Source organism: Phoxinus phoxinus (genome assembly GCF_949152265.1).
Source record: "Phoxinus phoxinus genome assembly, chromosome: 24".
Lineage (NCBI taxonomy): Eukaryota > Metazoa > Chordata > Actinopteri > Cypriniformes > Leuciscidae > Phoxinus > Phoxinus phoxinus.
In genome coordinates, this window is record NC_136899.1 from 13,749,125 (window position 1) to 13,766,701 (window position 17,577).

The 17,577-nt window shown below is 35.6% G+C and overlaps 1 protein-coding gene across 4 annotated transcripts in view; it reads right to left on the minus strand.

The window, feature by feature from the left end:
• dok6 (docking protein 6) overlaps positions 1-17,577 on the minus strand; it is a 63,374-nt gene that overhangs the window by 22,304 nt on the left and 23,493 nt on the right. For 3 of the 4 annotated variants that reach the window (XM_079601871.1, XM_079601874.1, XM_079601872.1), the window contains exons 2-4: positions 13,318-13,425; positions 6,063-6,177; positions 14-133 (exon numbers count right to left, since the gene is read on the minus strand). In XM_079601871.1, the coding sequence (XP_079457997.1) occupies positions 14-133; positions 6,063-6,177; positions 13,318-13,425 (343 nt within the window). The remainder of the gene's footprint in view (positions 1-13; positions 134-6,062; positions 6,178-13,317; positions 13,426-17,577) is intronic. The other variant, XM_079601873.1, reaches the window with a different exon arrangement.

A 17,577-nucleotide genomic window follows, 5' to 3' on the forward strand; every position in this document is an offset into this window, starting at 1 on the left:
ATTGGATACTGACCGTTCTGTTCCCTCTGCACTCCTGCTGCTAACAAGTCCGGTTCTCCCAGGCTGATGTCATTAAGTCTGCTGCCCAGACACTCCAAACACAATAACTTCCACCACTCTTCAGCCTCCAGCTCTGTGGACACACACATCCATATCATCATGTTTATATGCAAACATACAGGAGCACTGAAGAGACAGCGGCAAACAGGGGAAAAAAGAAGATTCAACACTAATGCGCAAAACAAGCTATTTGCGAAGGCTGCATTGGTGATGAATGTTATTTTTCTAGTCATCGACCAGCTTAGCCTTTCTATGAATATTTATTGAATGTTTAATGTTACAAGAGATGTGCGTTTTAAAACTAAAACAGCCAGTAGTCACGTCCAGACAGACAGACGGACAGAAGTGACCGACAGACAGGCAAGTTTATAGGTTTGGACACAGTGTCTAAAAATACTCGCCAAGTGCCAAATGTGAGTAAAAACCGGCTGTCAAGAAAGAAAACAGAATTACTGACCATTTTTAGAAAGCGCAATGATGGAAGAAAGAAATTCATGTTTGCAACAACATGAGGGAAAATGATGACAGGTTTTCTTTTTTTTTTAGGTGAGCTTTACTATTTATTACACTTACACTCATATATAAATTATATTTTAAATAGTCATGTTATATACTATAGGTCAAAAGTTTGGAATAATAAGATTTTTTTATGTTTTTGAAAGAAGTCTCTTATGCTCATCAAGGCTGCTTTTATTTGATCAAAAATACAGTAAAAACAGTAATATTGTAATATTATTACAGTTTAAATGAACTGTTTTATTTTAATATATTTTAAAATGTAATTTATTTATTTGATGGCCAAGCTAAAAAAAACATTGCAACCATCACTCCAGAGTCAAATGATTCTTCAAATCAATAAAATGCTGATTTGGCGCTCATTAGGGATCAAGCACCGAAGGTGCGGAGGCACCTATTGTTTTTATTATTAGTTATTTTTAATATGGTTTCTTATTATCATCAATGTTGAAAAGTTTTTGCTGCTTAATATTTTTTGCGATAACCATGATACATTATAATAATAAAAAAATCTTGAGCACCAAATCAGCATATTAGATTATGATTTCTGAATAATCATGACTGGGCTAATGATGCTGAAAATTCAGCTTTCAATAAAAGGAATAAAATACATATTCAATATATATGGGATGATATATATATCAATATATATATATATATATATTCAATATAGATGATATATATATATATACACCAATACAGGTGAAACTCGAAAAATTTTAATATCGTGCAAAAGTTAATTTATTTCATTAATTCAACTTAAAAGGTGAAACTAATATATTATATAGACCCATTACATGCAAAGTGAGATATTTCAAGCCTTTATTTGTTATCATTTTGATGATTATGACTTACAGCTTATGAAAACTCCAAATTCAAAATTTTTATATTGTGAAAAGTTTTTAAGCCATAATCATCAAAATAATAACAAATAAAGGCTTGAAATATCTCACTTTGCATGTAATGATAATATATTATAATATTATAATAATATTATATAAACTTTTGCACGATATTAAATTTTTTTGAGTTTCAAATGCAAAAACTGTTATTTTAAATTTTAATAATATTTTAAAATATTACTGTTTTACTGTATTTTTTTATTAAAAATGCAGTCTTGGTGAGCATAACTTCTTGGTGACTTCTTTCAAAAACACACAAAAATCATAATTATTCCAAACTTTTAACTGCTAGTGTATAAAGTGATATATTTATACACATAAATAATGCAGGAGCTTAACGCACAGTAAAAACAAATATTTATGGGTGGCACATTTTCTCAGTTTACACATTATTGGCAGGTGTTGCAATAGTTATTTTGGCCCCTGTGTGCACACAAAAGACAAACACAAATAGCATCCTGTAGGAGTTGAGCATGTTGAGTAAGCCACTTGCATGTATTTATGTGACTTCTTGTTTGTTTCCCTCAGCAGTTAGTTTATGGAATTCTTGAAAAGCTCCTGGCTTATCTACAGCAGACTCTGACCAGAATCATTCTAATAATGAGTAAACCTTGCAAATGAACATCCACTCAAAAGCACCTAATGCAGTTAAGCACAATGACACAAAGGGAGCACAAATTAAACAACAAAATGAGCTCCGTCCACACCACTTCTCTTTGAGACATGGGTTTGAAAGCTCAACATTATGAGATTAGATTTGTCTAATTATGCGCCAAGTAGTTTGTGACCTGGTCGAGTTTGCGTATTCAGCGGAGCTTGTTTGAATAACAATGGCTGTCTGCTTGATGTTTCCCTAAGTATATTTCAGCTGTAGTACTTGAAGCTTAAAATGAATATACCGTATGTCTATTCACATTTTAATTTAGCTTGATTGAGTAATGTGAGCAGGCACCATTCAAAAAATGACTAGAATTTGTTTTAGTGCCAAATGCATTAGCATAAAGTACAATAAAGTCCTATCAATTAAGTTCAGATAAGTCGTGCACACAGATCCAAAAGCTGGAAAGAAAACCACAATGCCTTGGATTTTCTATATCTAACTTTATTCAATCACAAACAAATCATTGTCTACATTGTCTCCTTTTTTATACAAGCTTTTTGTTGGGAGTTTTTGCATGGCCTCTCTCCTGAGACGGTGACCTTTAAGTGTGTCTAAATTCACACACACTTTTGGGCCCACTGAGTGGAAAATTGGATAAACAAATACTTCATCAGCATGGCAAACTCTCAAGTGCTCAGGCAGCTATGTGCACAAACACAAAGATGCCCGGTGGAATCACAGCACTTTACAGCACAACATCTTCACATGCTTAATGGTTCACTCAGAGCACAGGAAATGAGAAGAACTACATGATGAATAGTCAGGAGAGAGAAAATGGGTCAGGATGGATGAAAATAGATTAATGTGGCAACATACAATTGATCATGAAAATAATCATCGATGAATTTCATCGATCTGTAGGGTCTCTAGGCCTTGCATTGAGAAGGTGAAGCCACTCTAAAGCACTGAAAAATGGGGAAATTTTAATTACATTTTGCCGCTTTATTTTTACAAGGTGAGCATTTTCATTTAGCAAAGTAGAGCATCTTAAAAGCAAGAAAGCAATATTCATTGTTAAACATCAAATGTAAGTTTTAAATTAACATTTACATCTATGCATGTGACCAAACATCTTATAGAAGGTATACTTCTTTTTTTTCATGCATTCCCTGAAAACAAATTCAAGACTTTGGCATTGCTAATGTCATGCTCTACTGAATTTTTATATTAGGAATATCTACCAAAAGTTTGGGGTCAGTAAGATTTGTTAATGTTTTTGAAATCTGATATGCTTACCAAGGCTGCATTTATTTGCACAAAATGGTTTTCTAATTTAATAGATTTTAAAAATGTAATTTATACCTGTGATGGCAAAGCATCATTACTCCAGTCTTTAGAATTCTTAAATGAAGTCATTTTTTATAAATTTAATGCATTAATTTTTTTTTTAAATCATAATGATCCCAAAACCTATGAACGGTTTATTATTATACTTATGTATTTTTATATTTTATTTTAGGGCTCATTTGTTTTTGGGTGCAAAATGTATACATTATAAAACAATTAAATTTGCACATCGTGCAAACATTGAGCAAAATGTGAAATCTTGATTCAAATTAGTTATAAATCACAGCCCTCATAGTCAGACATGATAATTCTAAGAGAGAGAGAGTCCTGACGTGAGAGAGAAGAAAAGGGTCAGATCAGCACAAGCGTAACCCGACAGACTCAGAGGGAGGTGAGGAAGTGGAAGTGAAGGATCAAGGGAGGTCGAGTTCCTACATGTGGCGGACATGTGAGGGACACAAGCTCCATATGGCCGGAGTTAGTGGGAAAGGGGAAGTTCGAGAGGGGGCGGCGCGTGGACATGTACCTGTGCCAAAATTAAAAGAGCCACAAGGAGAGTTTATCACACTCACACAGGCGCCTGAGGTCCACATTGACACAAAGGTGATTTACTCCCAAGGACAACAAGGTGATCTAATACAGCAGGACACATTACCAACAAACAAGCACAGAAAAGTCTTTGAAAGTGTCACAGATGCAACACTGAAGGACTGAAGACTTCATTCAAACGGCCTCAAGGCAAACCCTTGGTGTACGCCCATATCTCGCACAGCTCTTTATTTATGCCCTATGCCCGCACTACCCGTTTCCCATTAATATCCTGGCTCTGAAGGGAGTGGAATAGAGTGGAGGCAGAGCTGGGGGTGGGGAGGTTATTGTGGTAAATGGATTCAGGAGAACATTCCTCGCCTCCCCCTGGCAGTGCGGAAGACCCCAGAGGTGCTAATGATATCCCAGCGGGTCCACCGTGCTGCTCCCCCTGTGCACATCCACTCCACTGCCTCTCCTTCCCGTCTTCCCCTTGTCTCCTTCTCTCTCCTCTCTTATCCTACCTGGGAATTTTGCTCGACAGGAAAATGTGAAGGCAAAGGACAAATTCAGTGCTAGATTAAGTTTTCTCTTCTTCTGGTCGAATAATGTCTTTGTGACCACATTACTGTGGGTGGAATTCACTTAGAATTATTTGGAGCTGCTGTTATTATGGTTTATTAGCACATACTCGCTAAAGAAATGATAAAAGTCAGGTACACTCGTGTTTGTCTACACTGCACCATGGATTTATGCCTGGGTTTGACGTTCTTTTTAGAAAGAAAATGTATACAAATGTCTCTTTTTCAATGAAATGCCATTCAATATAGCGGAATTTTGTGAATTATAAATATATTTAAATAAAGCTATTTACATAAAAAGGTGTTTTCTGGTGTGAATGACACCATTTAAATACTCATTATTCAGCATTTTATCTGTGCATTTTACTACGTTAAACTAGATGCAGGTTATCGGTTCATAATATGATGTGGAAAAAGCAGATAAAGGAAATTTATCCATTTATTCATTCATACATATGGATGTGTATTTCAAATGCCATAGGAGCTATGAGCTATTTTTCTGATTGTTTTATCATTCAAGGTTTTTTAATGTTTTTTTATGTTTTGTCTCTTATGCTTGTCTTGTCTCTTTTCAGCATCATTACTCCAGTCTTCAGTGTCACATGATCCTTCAGAAATCATAATCTAATATTCTGATTTGCTGCTCAAGGAACATTATTATCAATGTAGCAAACAGTTGTCTCTCTGCTTAATAATTTTGAGGAAACTGCGATCAAAAGAATAGCATTTATTTGAAATAGAAATAATTTGTAATACTTCTTTCCTGTCACTTTTGATCAATTTAATGAGCCCTTACCGACTAAAACCATTCTTTTTTTTTTTAAGTCATATTGACCCCAAACTTTTAAACGGTAGTTCAAAAAATTCTCTCAAACAAAAAAACGGTACATTTAATTAGGGATAATCATGCTTTATTTGGCCCGGTAAAATGACGGTTGTGGTAAACCCCAGAACTGAATATTAAAACTATTCTAAAATCATCTCGCAACCAAGTTAGTGCCAACTCATCTTTGTATTCTGGATGTATTTTTTTTCCCCCTGCGATAACACTTTGATCAGTTTTGACATTGAAAATCTTGTAGTGGAAAGATGGCAGTGTGAGAGGAGAGAAAACACTTGGGAAAAGACACTTTCTACTGCCAACCTAATGGTGAGTAAAGCATCTCATTCATATTTCAAATGCGTGTTTGTGTTTTAAGCCTTTCTTTTGTTGTTTTGTTTTCTAACTGCTGATCTGTCTGTTGCCTTTGGCCATATTCATTCTCTTAGACACAAGATATGACACAATTTAACAAAGAAAATCCCTGTATATCCCAATGGGCTCTTCTAACACTTACTAGCCTTAATGTTTTGCAGCACCTTCTCCAGTTTCAAGGTATAAATGGAATAACTCAAAGAATAAACGATTACCCCTGATATGTGAAAATCAATACTTGCGCATCTTGAAATATAGAATAAATGAAGTCATTTTGGATACAACCCAGCACTACAACAAAGACTTTTCTCATAGCTGGAGACAATGCTTACCTGACTCACAGGCAAATGTCTTTGACGTCTCATCACAGAAAATAATTGCCACTGCGTGTTTCTTGGTCTCTCGTGGCATTCGCGTAATGTTCTTAATGTTGTGGAGCTCAGTAATCTGCGGAAGAAAAAGACAAAACTCATTACCAAAATTAACAAACTCAGGAGGAGGAGGAAACGAAGAAAGGAGGATGACATTGAGGTAATGTAGTTACTGTTATCTGAAAATGAAATGATTTGAAATTACTGCTGTGCCTGGATTTATGGAGCAATGGAGATGAGAGTTAATGCTCGCCCTCTCTATTGTCACACTAATGACAAACACCAAAGAGCAGTTGGACATTGGAAATTTTAAATAAATCTTAATGTTCATAATATTTCTATATGCTCAAGTATGTTTTAGACAGGGTTACATCAACCTTGGTTCATTGTAAAAACGTGCCGCGGTTCCTTGTACAATAATACGTTGTGACCTCAAAAAACTTACTTTAGTGCATGATTTGTAAATTGATACATTTTGACATTTGTATAATATGTTTGGCTTTTCTAACAAAGTAAACTTGTAATGCAGAGTGCTAGGATAGGAGTCCCTTGAAACAAGATTTACCATAAGAGAGCTCAATGACTTTTAGAAGCAGAAAAAAATGGCACCGTTGCATCAGCAAATTGCTAACACTATTGTTGTTTAGTGTAGTTGGTGTGTAGGGCTTGACATTCACTTTTTTTGCTCACCACACCGTGGCTAGTGGTTTTCCAAAGTTACTAGCCACTCTGCATTTTCACTGGCCACAATTATGACATCGATATCATGAGGAAAAACTGTCATTTATATATTTTTAATATGATCTCATAATTTGGCAGCATGTATATTAGGCTGCTGTCACTTTAAGACCTGACGCACAGATCCATTACATTCTTTCTCAACATATGTTCACTTAAAACAAAACTGACTATATTTACGTGAATACCCGCCAAGACTGGTATTTTGACATTATTTTGTGTGAATTTGACTGTTAAAGCAGTAAAAAAGAACTCAAATCAGTACTTCGAGGTGGCTTTATGTGCGAGCACAAATCTGCAGGAATGAGTAAAATGATGCGCAATCCCACGCCGAAATTCAAGCCCTGTAACACCAACACTATTCATCCGGAGAAAATGAAACAAGTGAGTGAAGGGAGGCAGGTTTGTGTGTCAACTCGTTGTCGAGAGATGCACTTAGTTTATTATTTCAGATGCAGTTTTAAAAGACTACAATTGAAAAATGTAGCCTATGTATTATTATATAAAATTCAACCTGCCAAAGTGGCTAGTAGGAGTGACTGCATTACACGCCACTGCTGAAATCAACCTGCATTTGGCGGGTTGGCGGGTGTTAATGTCGAGCCCTGGTGGAATGTTATTTTCAAACACGAGAGCATCAACCTTTTAACGCCACTCACCAAACATTTCATTTCCAAACTGACACGTTACGTACAACAACCTACCTGCTTTTAGTGCCGCTGGGACATTTTACTTTGAAAGTGTTGCAAAGCATGCAAGACGCAATGTAAATTTTGCAGAAATGTCACCAGAGACACTTTTTTTTATCTCAATGAGGGTTACACAGACACATATTTCTTCACCCAATGCTTTATTATACTTAAAGAGATCAGAAAATGGCCTCAAGATGACTTAATTTAAAATAAGACAAAACAATAGGTAAAATGAGCAAAAGCAATTAAAAAATCAAGAAGCTTCATATTTTATTTCCCCCATCAGCAATCTTAAAAGTGTGATTTCTATAAAGTATCTATTACAGTAGTATTTTATATCTTGCAACTAGATGGGCATTTTTTTAATGAATAGGCTATACTTATTTAATCAAGCCAAGCTCTAAAATAATCTATGAGGTAGAAATTGTGTAAGTAAAAATATTTTCTTATCACAAAAAAATTTAAAAATCATGGGACCTTTGAATAATTGTTTTGGATAATGGGGGTTCCTGGAGTCAAAATGTTTGGGAGCCACTGATCTAGAAAAAAAGAAAAGAAAAAAAATAAATGTTCTTGTAAATCGGTTTCATCCAGTACACTAAATAAGAAAGATAATGGGATAATTAGCGATATGACTAAACTGTCACCATACTGCAATTAGAAAGAATGAATGCTGATATTGTTTTGTGATTGCTTGCGCTTTAATAAATTAAGCTAGCAGGGATGTGAATTTGAATACGATTTTTCATCCATGATTTAAAACATTTTCACATCCATGACAAACACAATTACCTCAGAGCAAAGCAGCCTTCTTACTGACAGTAGAAAATAAGCACAGTCTATATTTAAAATGCTCTTCAGGTATATTTCACTTCATCTTCTAACATCACACTCCTCAAAAAACATTACAACCCCAAAAAACATTACAAGAAGTTTACCAACACTTTTTCCGAGCTCTGTTAAAATAGTTAAAATGTAGTCGAGACAGCAGACGCTACACCTCACCTCTCAGCATTGCCGGTGGCATTTCTTGGTTTGAGAGTATGGTTTGCCTGTGGCATCAGGGAAGGTGTTTGACTCTGAATGTGTTTGTGTTGTGCTTGAGTGTGGGTTCAAGGTTTTTCAGTCTTATGAAGGGTTTGCTCAAGCCAAAGGCTTTGAAAGAACTTCTCCAGCTTGAGAGCATCACAGTGAATAGATGACGCGCTGATGATGGGTGTGTTGAAGCATCTTCTGAAAACTTCTTAGCTTTCAGCAATGTGCTAGCCTCGCAAAGCCAGACCTTTGATTAGACATCAAACAGACAGACCCACACTGCATCTTATTCTGGCCAGGCGGTCGGTCCATGACGTCGGAGGATGAGACTAGTAATGTACAGTCTAAAAGAATGTTTTTATACAACGGTGTTATTATTGTTGACTAAAACAAAAACTATTAAACATTGTTTTCGGTAACTGAAATAAAACTAAATATTAGATTAAAAAGGTACAATATGTAAGAATTTTGTAATAAAATATCCAAAAATCACTTGCACATGCACAGTGTGATATATTTCCTACAGATGTGTACTTACAATATCCCAAAAGTCTTCAAAGATTTTTTATTTCAGAGAAATTCCAATTTTAAATAATGGCCCGTCCCGGAAAAAACAATGCCGCCTGTCAATGACGCAATATCCGCGCTATCCTCGGTTTCCGTTCGTACTGCCATAGCCATGAAGTAACCATGGCGACAGACGTGGACAACTGCGTAGTGCATAACGTTTAGCGGCACGCTGTTCTATTTCGTTCAAACATTATGGACCATGGCAAGCAGAGTTTAGGACAAAAAAGGTCCGTGACTAACTTGGACTTGACAGAGCTTCACGAGTCACGACTTGACAGAGACACCACTCTTGCACATACTTTACTAGACAAGTGAGCAAATGTACATAAAACAAATCAATGTTATATAGCTCAACATGATGAAATGTTAGAATATGATCTGTATGTTATTCTAATGTTGATCTAGATTACTAGTAAGCTGCCAGTTTCATATAGCAAACAAACTAACACAGAATAACATTATACCTTTCAACACATGCTGTTTAGTATGATAGTGTAACGCTAGGCCAAGTGAAACAGCGCTGCGTTACCTCACAAGTTTAATTCGTCAAATAAACTGACCTGTGCGAGTAGAATTTCAGCACTTGGCGGTAGTTCGGTAGAATTAATCCTTTTTCCTTTATATCCGCGGGACTCGCGTGTGATATCTGTCTATTAATTGGCAATCGCGACCTGCTTCATACCACTGTAATGCTAAAAAACGTGAATGTTTTCACTCATCCATTAACATTATTAGCTCCATCAGCTTGACAGCAAGTCCCAGCATTCAGCTCATCACTGCGTCATGAACCTACGCCTTTGTTATTGTACGAGCCTAGCGGCGAAAAAAACTTCTATGGCAACCAGCGGTTTGAAGGTCCAAATGTCAGTCTCAATCATAGGTCTCAATGCAGCTTCAAACGCTCTACACGATCCCAGTTGAGAAATAAGGGTCTTATCTAGCGAAACAATCAGTCATTTTCTAAAAAGAAAAAGATGTACTTTTTAACCACAAATGCCCATCTTGTACTATCTCTGAGATGTGCATCATCACGTTGGAAAGGCTAGACGTGTTTACAAAGCAAACGGGCAAAGACTAATACACGTACCAATAATATATGCACACGTAAGGACCGTTTTAAACAATAAACTGACACAAATACATATAAATGTGTCATTCAACATACATACATCATACTTGTAAACACTGGGTCGGTAATTCCGACTACGTCTTGCGTGACCTTTCCAACGTGATGACGTAATATGTGACGCATCTCAGAGATAGTACAAGACGGGCATTTGTGGTTAAAAAGTATATACTTTTTATTTATTTTTAGAAAATGACTGATCGTCTCGCTAGATAAGACTTATTTCTCGACTGGGATAGTGTCGAGACTTTGAAGCTGCATTGAGACCTATATGATTGAGACTGACATTTGGACCTTCAAAACCGTTGGTTGCCATAGGAGTCCATTATATTGAGAAAAATCGTGGAATGTTTCCCTCAAAAACCTTAATTTCTTTTCGACTGAAGAAAGAAAGACATGGACATCTTGGATGACACAGGGGTGAGTAAATTATCAGCAAAAAATGTTTTGAAAGTGAAATAAAAATTAATTAAAGCTAAATAGAGCTATAAAAAAAACTACTGATAGAATTGACAAGAAGCACAAAATGATTAAATTAAATAAAAACTGAAAATATAAAAACAATGCAAAATAGTAATACTATGGTGCATAAATAATACTAATATAACACTGTTAAATAAAGTGATGCTTGTTTTCCAAGATTTCTTATAGATATTTGAGGTATTCCAATAACGTGAGTATTAAACAGAAGATGAATCTCTCACCTTAACACCACACATTTTGTCAGAAACAGTTTTGTCAAAAAGTGTTATGCACTAGCTGCAGATATTCATTGTGTCTATTTTTTTTTAAATACAGAATATTGCTTTAAAAACATATCAGGTTGCATTCAATTTATGAATCTCTCACTTTTCAAATGATTGTCAACACCCATTTTTTCACCAGATAAATAGTGTTGAACAGCTTATCGAACAGCACAAATCTGGAACAGGGTTCAACAGCAACACTTGATTGCAATATCACAAAAACTGAACGTGTAATTGGCTCCAAATAAGAGTTATAATAACAGTAACAACTGTTTATTTCCTTTGAAAAAAAAGTTGGCTTATTGAGGTCACTACCCTACACGTGATTTCATGCTATTAAATGATTTAACATGTAAACAAAATGTAACATTTTCTTTAAAATTGCTGACAGTTTAATGTTAATTGGGGACGCACCGATATATTGGCCGTTATATCTAAATCTAAATTTTATATAATTTTGATGAGCCTAATTACAAAAACAAAAGTTCCAAGCACACAATTATAATGAACTTATTATAATTTTATGTAACCTACAGTATATGACAGACATGTTGCCCTTAACTGTATTTTCCTTTTTTGAGCACATAATATATATCAACATGCTAACAATTCTACTTGAGTTCAAATCGGAATATCATGAACATCAAATATGAACAAAATGGGACTTAAAGTATGTCAATACATCAGGTATAATAGAAAATTAGCTTAACAATTGTATCTTTAAATCTAAACTTCAATAGCAAAAACTGGTGCAGAGACATGAGAGTTACACCTACACCAGATCTGCCTGTCTTCATCACACATGCTGAAAAGCCGGGCTGTTGCTTTGTACCACATTCACTCATCTCCCTCATGTCTAATGTGTAATCTTATTAGCAGGCTTGTTAGAGCTGATAAAGGCACGTTCCCACAATGCAGCGACATCAAACCGCGGTGTCACGGCCCTAATCTACAACCGCATCTGTGCTCATTATTCTAGAATGTTCTGCATGTTCGCCGCATAAGATCATCAGCCATCGCCCTGATAATGAGCCCTAATTGGAATATTTTCAAAAGGGCTTGAGGACAGGAAAGGGATGTAATGCTCGAAATTTTTCACTTTAAAAGAGGGTCTGGTTCCTGGGCGGAAACCTGCTGCTATTGCAAAATGCCCTTTATGGATTTTAATTTGGCTGTAGCCTATACGTTATGAAACGAATTCTGATACTGCAATTAGGAACAAAAATTCTGATAATTAGAAAAAAGAAATCACTAAAATTCTTTGATGGGAAATTAGGTAGACTACAAAAATGGTCTAAACCTATCAGGCATGATCAAATAACCATTCAAAAGTTTGGGCTCAGAATGATAAAAAAAAAAAAAAAGGAATTCATATTTAATTCAGCAAATATGCATTCAATTCTAAAGTGACAGTTAAGACATTTTAAGTTTTTACAGTATTTTTGATCAAATAAATTGAAATAAAATAATAAATATATTTGCATATTTATCTAAATAATACTGTAAGTGATGTCCAGACTAGAAAAAGTGACCTTCACCCTTTATCACCCTTAAAATCTTTTATAAAACCCTTAAAAAAAAAATTTGTAAGCATATTGCACAGTTAAGCTTGGAGTCAAGAGTTTTATTTGTGATAATGCAATGATGCCAAATTGTGCGGAAATAATATTTGACCAGGCTACAAAGAAATAATGAACGCATGCAAAAACATCCATGTCCTTTCCTCATAATTAGGATGGATTTTTTAATTTTTGTGCTCCATTTGTCAAGCACCTGAGGAAATCCTAAACTCTTGTGAGCATTATCAGAGTGGGTTGGGAGGAGGTACTCTATGATCAAATCCTTTATCACAGTGACTTTCAAAGTCATTGGAGCGATGTCAATGTCAGATACAAGTCTCTGACCAACACTCCACAGAGAACACATCATATTATCAACTGACACAACACAAATAAACAGACATGTGCTTACGTTTACACCTTTAACCTGAGCTACTGTCAGCTCCAAAAGTATCACACAGCGATCGCTCCGGAAAGCCTATGACCCCTGCTAACTAAATAATTAGACTCAGAGATTCTCTCCCGGCATGAACCCTTGAGCCAGAGCCCTCACTGTCAGAGGAACTTCTCAAAAGGGACGCTGTGCAAATAAATGATGCAGGTAATGAATAGAGCTATCCTTGAGCCTGGAATGAACCGAGTGTTAGAATGTTAAACAGAATGGACCCAATGCGTCTCTTAATTTAGTGATTTGTAAACGTGATCAAAATGAAGTTTTCAATCAAGATGAAAAATGGAAGTCACATTTACCTTGTGAAAGCTTCTGAAGTAAGCAGCTTTTTCGTCTGGATATTTCTCTAATCGCCGTGGTCCTTTACTGGACGCCTTCTTGAATACAAGCCAGCATCTTCTGAAGATCTGTTACAGAAAGATGCATTTGTATTTACTGCAATGTACCGTAAAAAACAACAATTAATAATAATAATAATAATAATATTCTAATATTTTTTTTCTCTTTAAACTGCATTACGTGACAAGCCGAATTACAAGAACGATACTATGTGTGCCATCTAATGTTGTATTATTTAAATACAAAATATTTATAAAAAATTTATAATGTATAATAAATATAGACAGCACACACACACACACACACACACACACAACTTATTACTGTAATATGCTGTAATACAGACAGCACACACATACATGGATGCTGTCTATATTTATTATATTATACAAATTTCTTTAAAATAAGTACATAACATTTGGTAACACTTTAGTATATTTTAGTGTCCTCCTTACAAGTTAGTTCAAGTTCATGTACTTACTTTAGTAATAACAGTAAATTATTCATAATTACATGCACCTAACCCCAATCCTAGTAGTGTTGTTAATTATTATTACTCAGAACTTAAATGCATAATTACACCATAACAAGGACACCTTACATTAAAGTGTAACCAAACATTCAAATAATGACAGGCAGTCTATTATTGACAGCATCTACCCGCTTGCAATGCATACAATATAGAAAACATTTCCATAAAAGGATTTTTTCAGACAAATAAAACACTCAGGCCATACTTTCTGATGTTACACAATGTACCGCTGAGCCATAAAAACCATGAAGAGCCTCTAGATCTCAATTTCAGCACTCGTTTCAGTGTCCATTCGTCCGAGTTTGCCCCTGCATACTATTTAAAGAAATAAAGGACTGAAATTCTCTCTGAAACATTCCTCCAAGCAACGTCTGAGACTTTCACAGATTAAACACTCACATTCCCCTGACAGGGTTTCAAGGTCAACAGAAAAGAGAGAGTGTGAGAGAATGTGCACAATCTCTATTAAAAAAAGAATCCACAAACACACACACACATACTTATTTCAATCCATTCCCCCTGACACCTGTGTTTATTATCTTATACTGCCCAAAAACAGACACAGTTCTCTCCCCAAACGGCATGGGCAAAATCATAGCTTTGCCCAATCAATAACCCAGCAGTTCCATAATTAACAAATGAGGTTTGAATGGCCTTTTCTCAGCGGGACCCTCCACATCTGTTTAGTATCTCTGATTTATTCACATAATAAAACATGCTCTCTTCAAATGTAGTTGAACATTTTACGATGGATATTTACTGAGGCTTAAGAGTCCACCTGGATCAGCGCCAAGGTTCACTCTAAAAAATGGGTGCTCATGTTTGAACCCAACAGTTGGTTAAAAATATCAATGACATTTTTTTAACCAAACGGTTGGGTTTGTCCATATTTGACACAACCATGGGTTGAAAATTTAAACAATCCAGCATTTTTTAGAGTGTTTATTTTCTTAATATAATACTTATCCCGAAATCTAGCTTTCAAAAAGAAATTCTGCTCACCTACACTCTAAAAAAGGCTGGGTTAAAAACAACCCAACACGGGTAAATATTCGACAGAACACATGTTGGGTTAAAGTAGGTTGCACCATTTAACACCTGCTCATATTGACCAAAATCTGGGCTAATTTTACCCAATAAATGGTTATTATTTTCATTTCCTTGTAATTTATATAAATAATTTAGTTATGGTAATTTAAGAAATGAATAGACATTAAACAGTTTAAATCAAATAATTTAATGCTAAGTTCATTCCCAACATATTACCATTAGGAAGTGACAGGAGCAAATGGAATACATTTTAGACACATTTAGAACATGTTGTACATTCTGAATAGAGAAGTGCAACCCGATCACACTTAAACACATAAGACCCAGCATGCTTTTGAGGTTAGGGGGATCATTTTACGGAAGCGATAGTCCATATCCTGCTTCAGGCAGCCAATATTCATTTGTTGATGTATGTGAAATCCTGTCGGGATTCATATCCACAGGCGAGATTAATTTGTTTACTCCACTGATGTAGTGCATGGAAAAAGAACAATGCTTAATTTGGCACTCAACATAATTGATCTGGGTGCATTCCTGTACGACGCCTGGTGCTCCTGATACCTGCTATGTGTGTCGAGCCAAAAGGTTACACGCAAAATTGCTCCATTTCATCCACATTGTTCCAAATGAGAAAATCAGAAATAATGAAACCCTGTGCACGCATGCCATCTGTTATCAAATGTGGTTATGGGAATTTGAGATTTACAAGCCCAGTTCGTTCTCGGCCGTTTGCTGGACTTTCGGGATGCCGACTGTTGTGATAGACGGGGGTGCTGCTTATTCATGTCTATTAATATTAACATACATGCACCCTCTGACAATTCACTAATATTCATTTTCATTTATGTTTTCCAACAGCATAAGCTATCTATAATCTCATCTTTTTATTGATTTTAGTCTAGGAATTCAATTTTAAGCAGAGCCAGCTAGACGAAACCGGCATCAACCATTCGTTTCGAATGAATTGTTTCGACATTGTGACATTCAGCTGCCTCTTGACCTTCTAGAAGCAAACTTTCAGATTCTTCTCACACCAACACTTTGTTTTAATGACAGACTTTTAGCTGAGTCCTAAAGCAGCCAAGATGCGCCATGCCCTATATATTATTTATTTATATAATAAATAGTTGCATTATACAAGTAAATTATATTATATAACTATATAAGTAAATAGTTGTAGTATAATAATTGGCAAATAGTTAAAGTAAATAGATGGTAAAAAGTGTTTTGTAGTGTTTTTTTGCTTCTATTTTTAAATTTACATGGAATTTTTGAAAAACATCTATGACAAAAGGTAAAAATGGTGGTAAATAAAACGTAAAAAAGTAGGGTGGGCAATTTTCGAAGAGGCTAGCAATAGCGAGCTAGCTTTGAAAACACAAGATCCCACCCTTCAGAGCGTCTCCAAAGCCACGCCCCCTTCAAAACACATGAACGCGTGTACAGCAGGGAGCAAACAAGCATCACAAGAGACGGGTATTAAACTACCTCAGGTCTCAAAAAAATATAACATTACAATAATAATGATCAAAAAACAACTTAAAGATCAGTGACCTGTACCACCTGACTGCAGCAGATTCATTTCGCCATTTACAGTGTTGCCATTGAAGCACATCAATTCGAGTCACGAACCACTCTGAGTATAAAGTCAGGGGTTTCCATCTCTTCCAAATTACAGTTATGGCGTGAATGCAGCATAAGCTCATTGTTTTGGATCAGTTGGAACTGTAAAAGGTGGCTGCTGTTTCAGTTGTAGTGCTTGCACTGACGTCTGTCTAACTGTAGTTCCGAAATCAAACCAAACTTGTCAGTAAGTAAGGCTGGCGCCAATATCTCTTTAAGTTCATCTTAACACGATTCAGTAGAACTGACTGTTTTGTTTTTGTTTTCTAAAAAGCTGCTGATTTTCTGCAACAATCTAAATAGGCGCCCTCTGATTTTTTTAAAGGTTGACACGGGTAAGTAAATGCAACTTGAGTGTGTAATAGCTTTATATAAATGCTAATTCTGACCATGGCATTTAGATTTTTTCACAGTAGTATTATCCACAAATAAAACGCACTACTCTTAGCCAATTTTCACTTTAATGCAACCATGGCCAAAGTCATCAACCCTAACTATGACTGACATAAATGAATTTGCAATCAGCCACCCTCTCCATCACTTAGTGCAGCTCAATGAACGGTAGGAGTTACAGGCAGACAGTATCTCTCCGAGCTCTCTGATTGCAAACAGAAATTTCAAAGGCTGATTAATGAACAAGTCTTCTGTCTCTGAATTGGATTGTTTAATTATGAATCAGGACACCGTGTACCCTCCAAACCGTCAAAATTATATGTACACACACAAGGGCTCTTCAGTGGAAACACAGCCAGGTAAATTTAGCCACTTCATTAAGAACCAACCGTAAACAAGTGTATATAAAAAATTCAGCAGAGTTTGATTAGAATTGATGCAAGCAATATAAGATTCAATAGAGCAAATAATTCACTGTAGATCATTGTACACGATTCTCCAATGAAAACCACCGCTTAAATTACTAGAAGGTTGAAATAAGCCAAAATGGTAATTGTTAAACCATCATGCAACAGGGCAGTATTCACCCCAAAAGTGTAAAATATACTAAAACATTTTCATA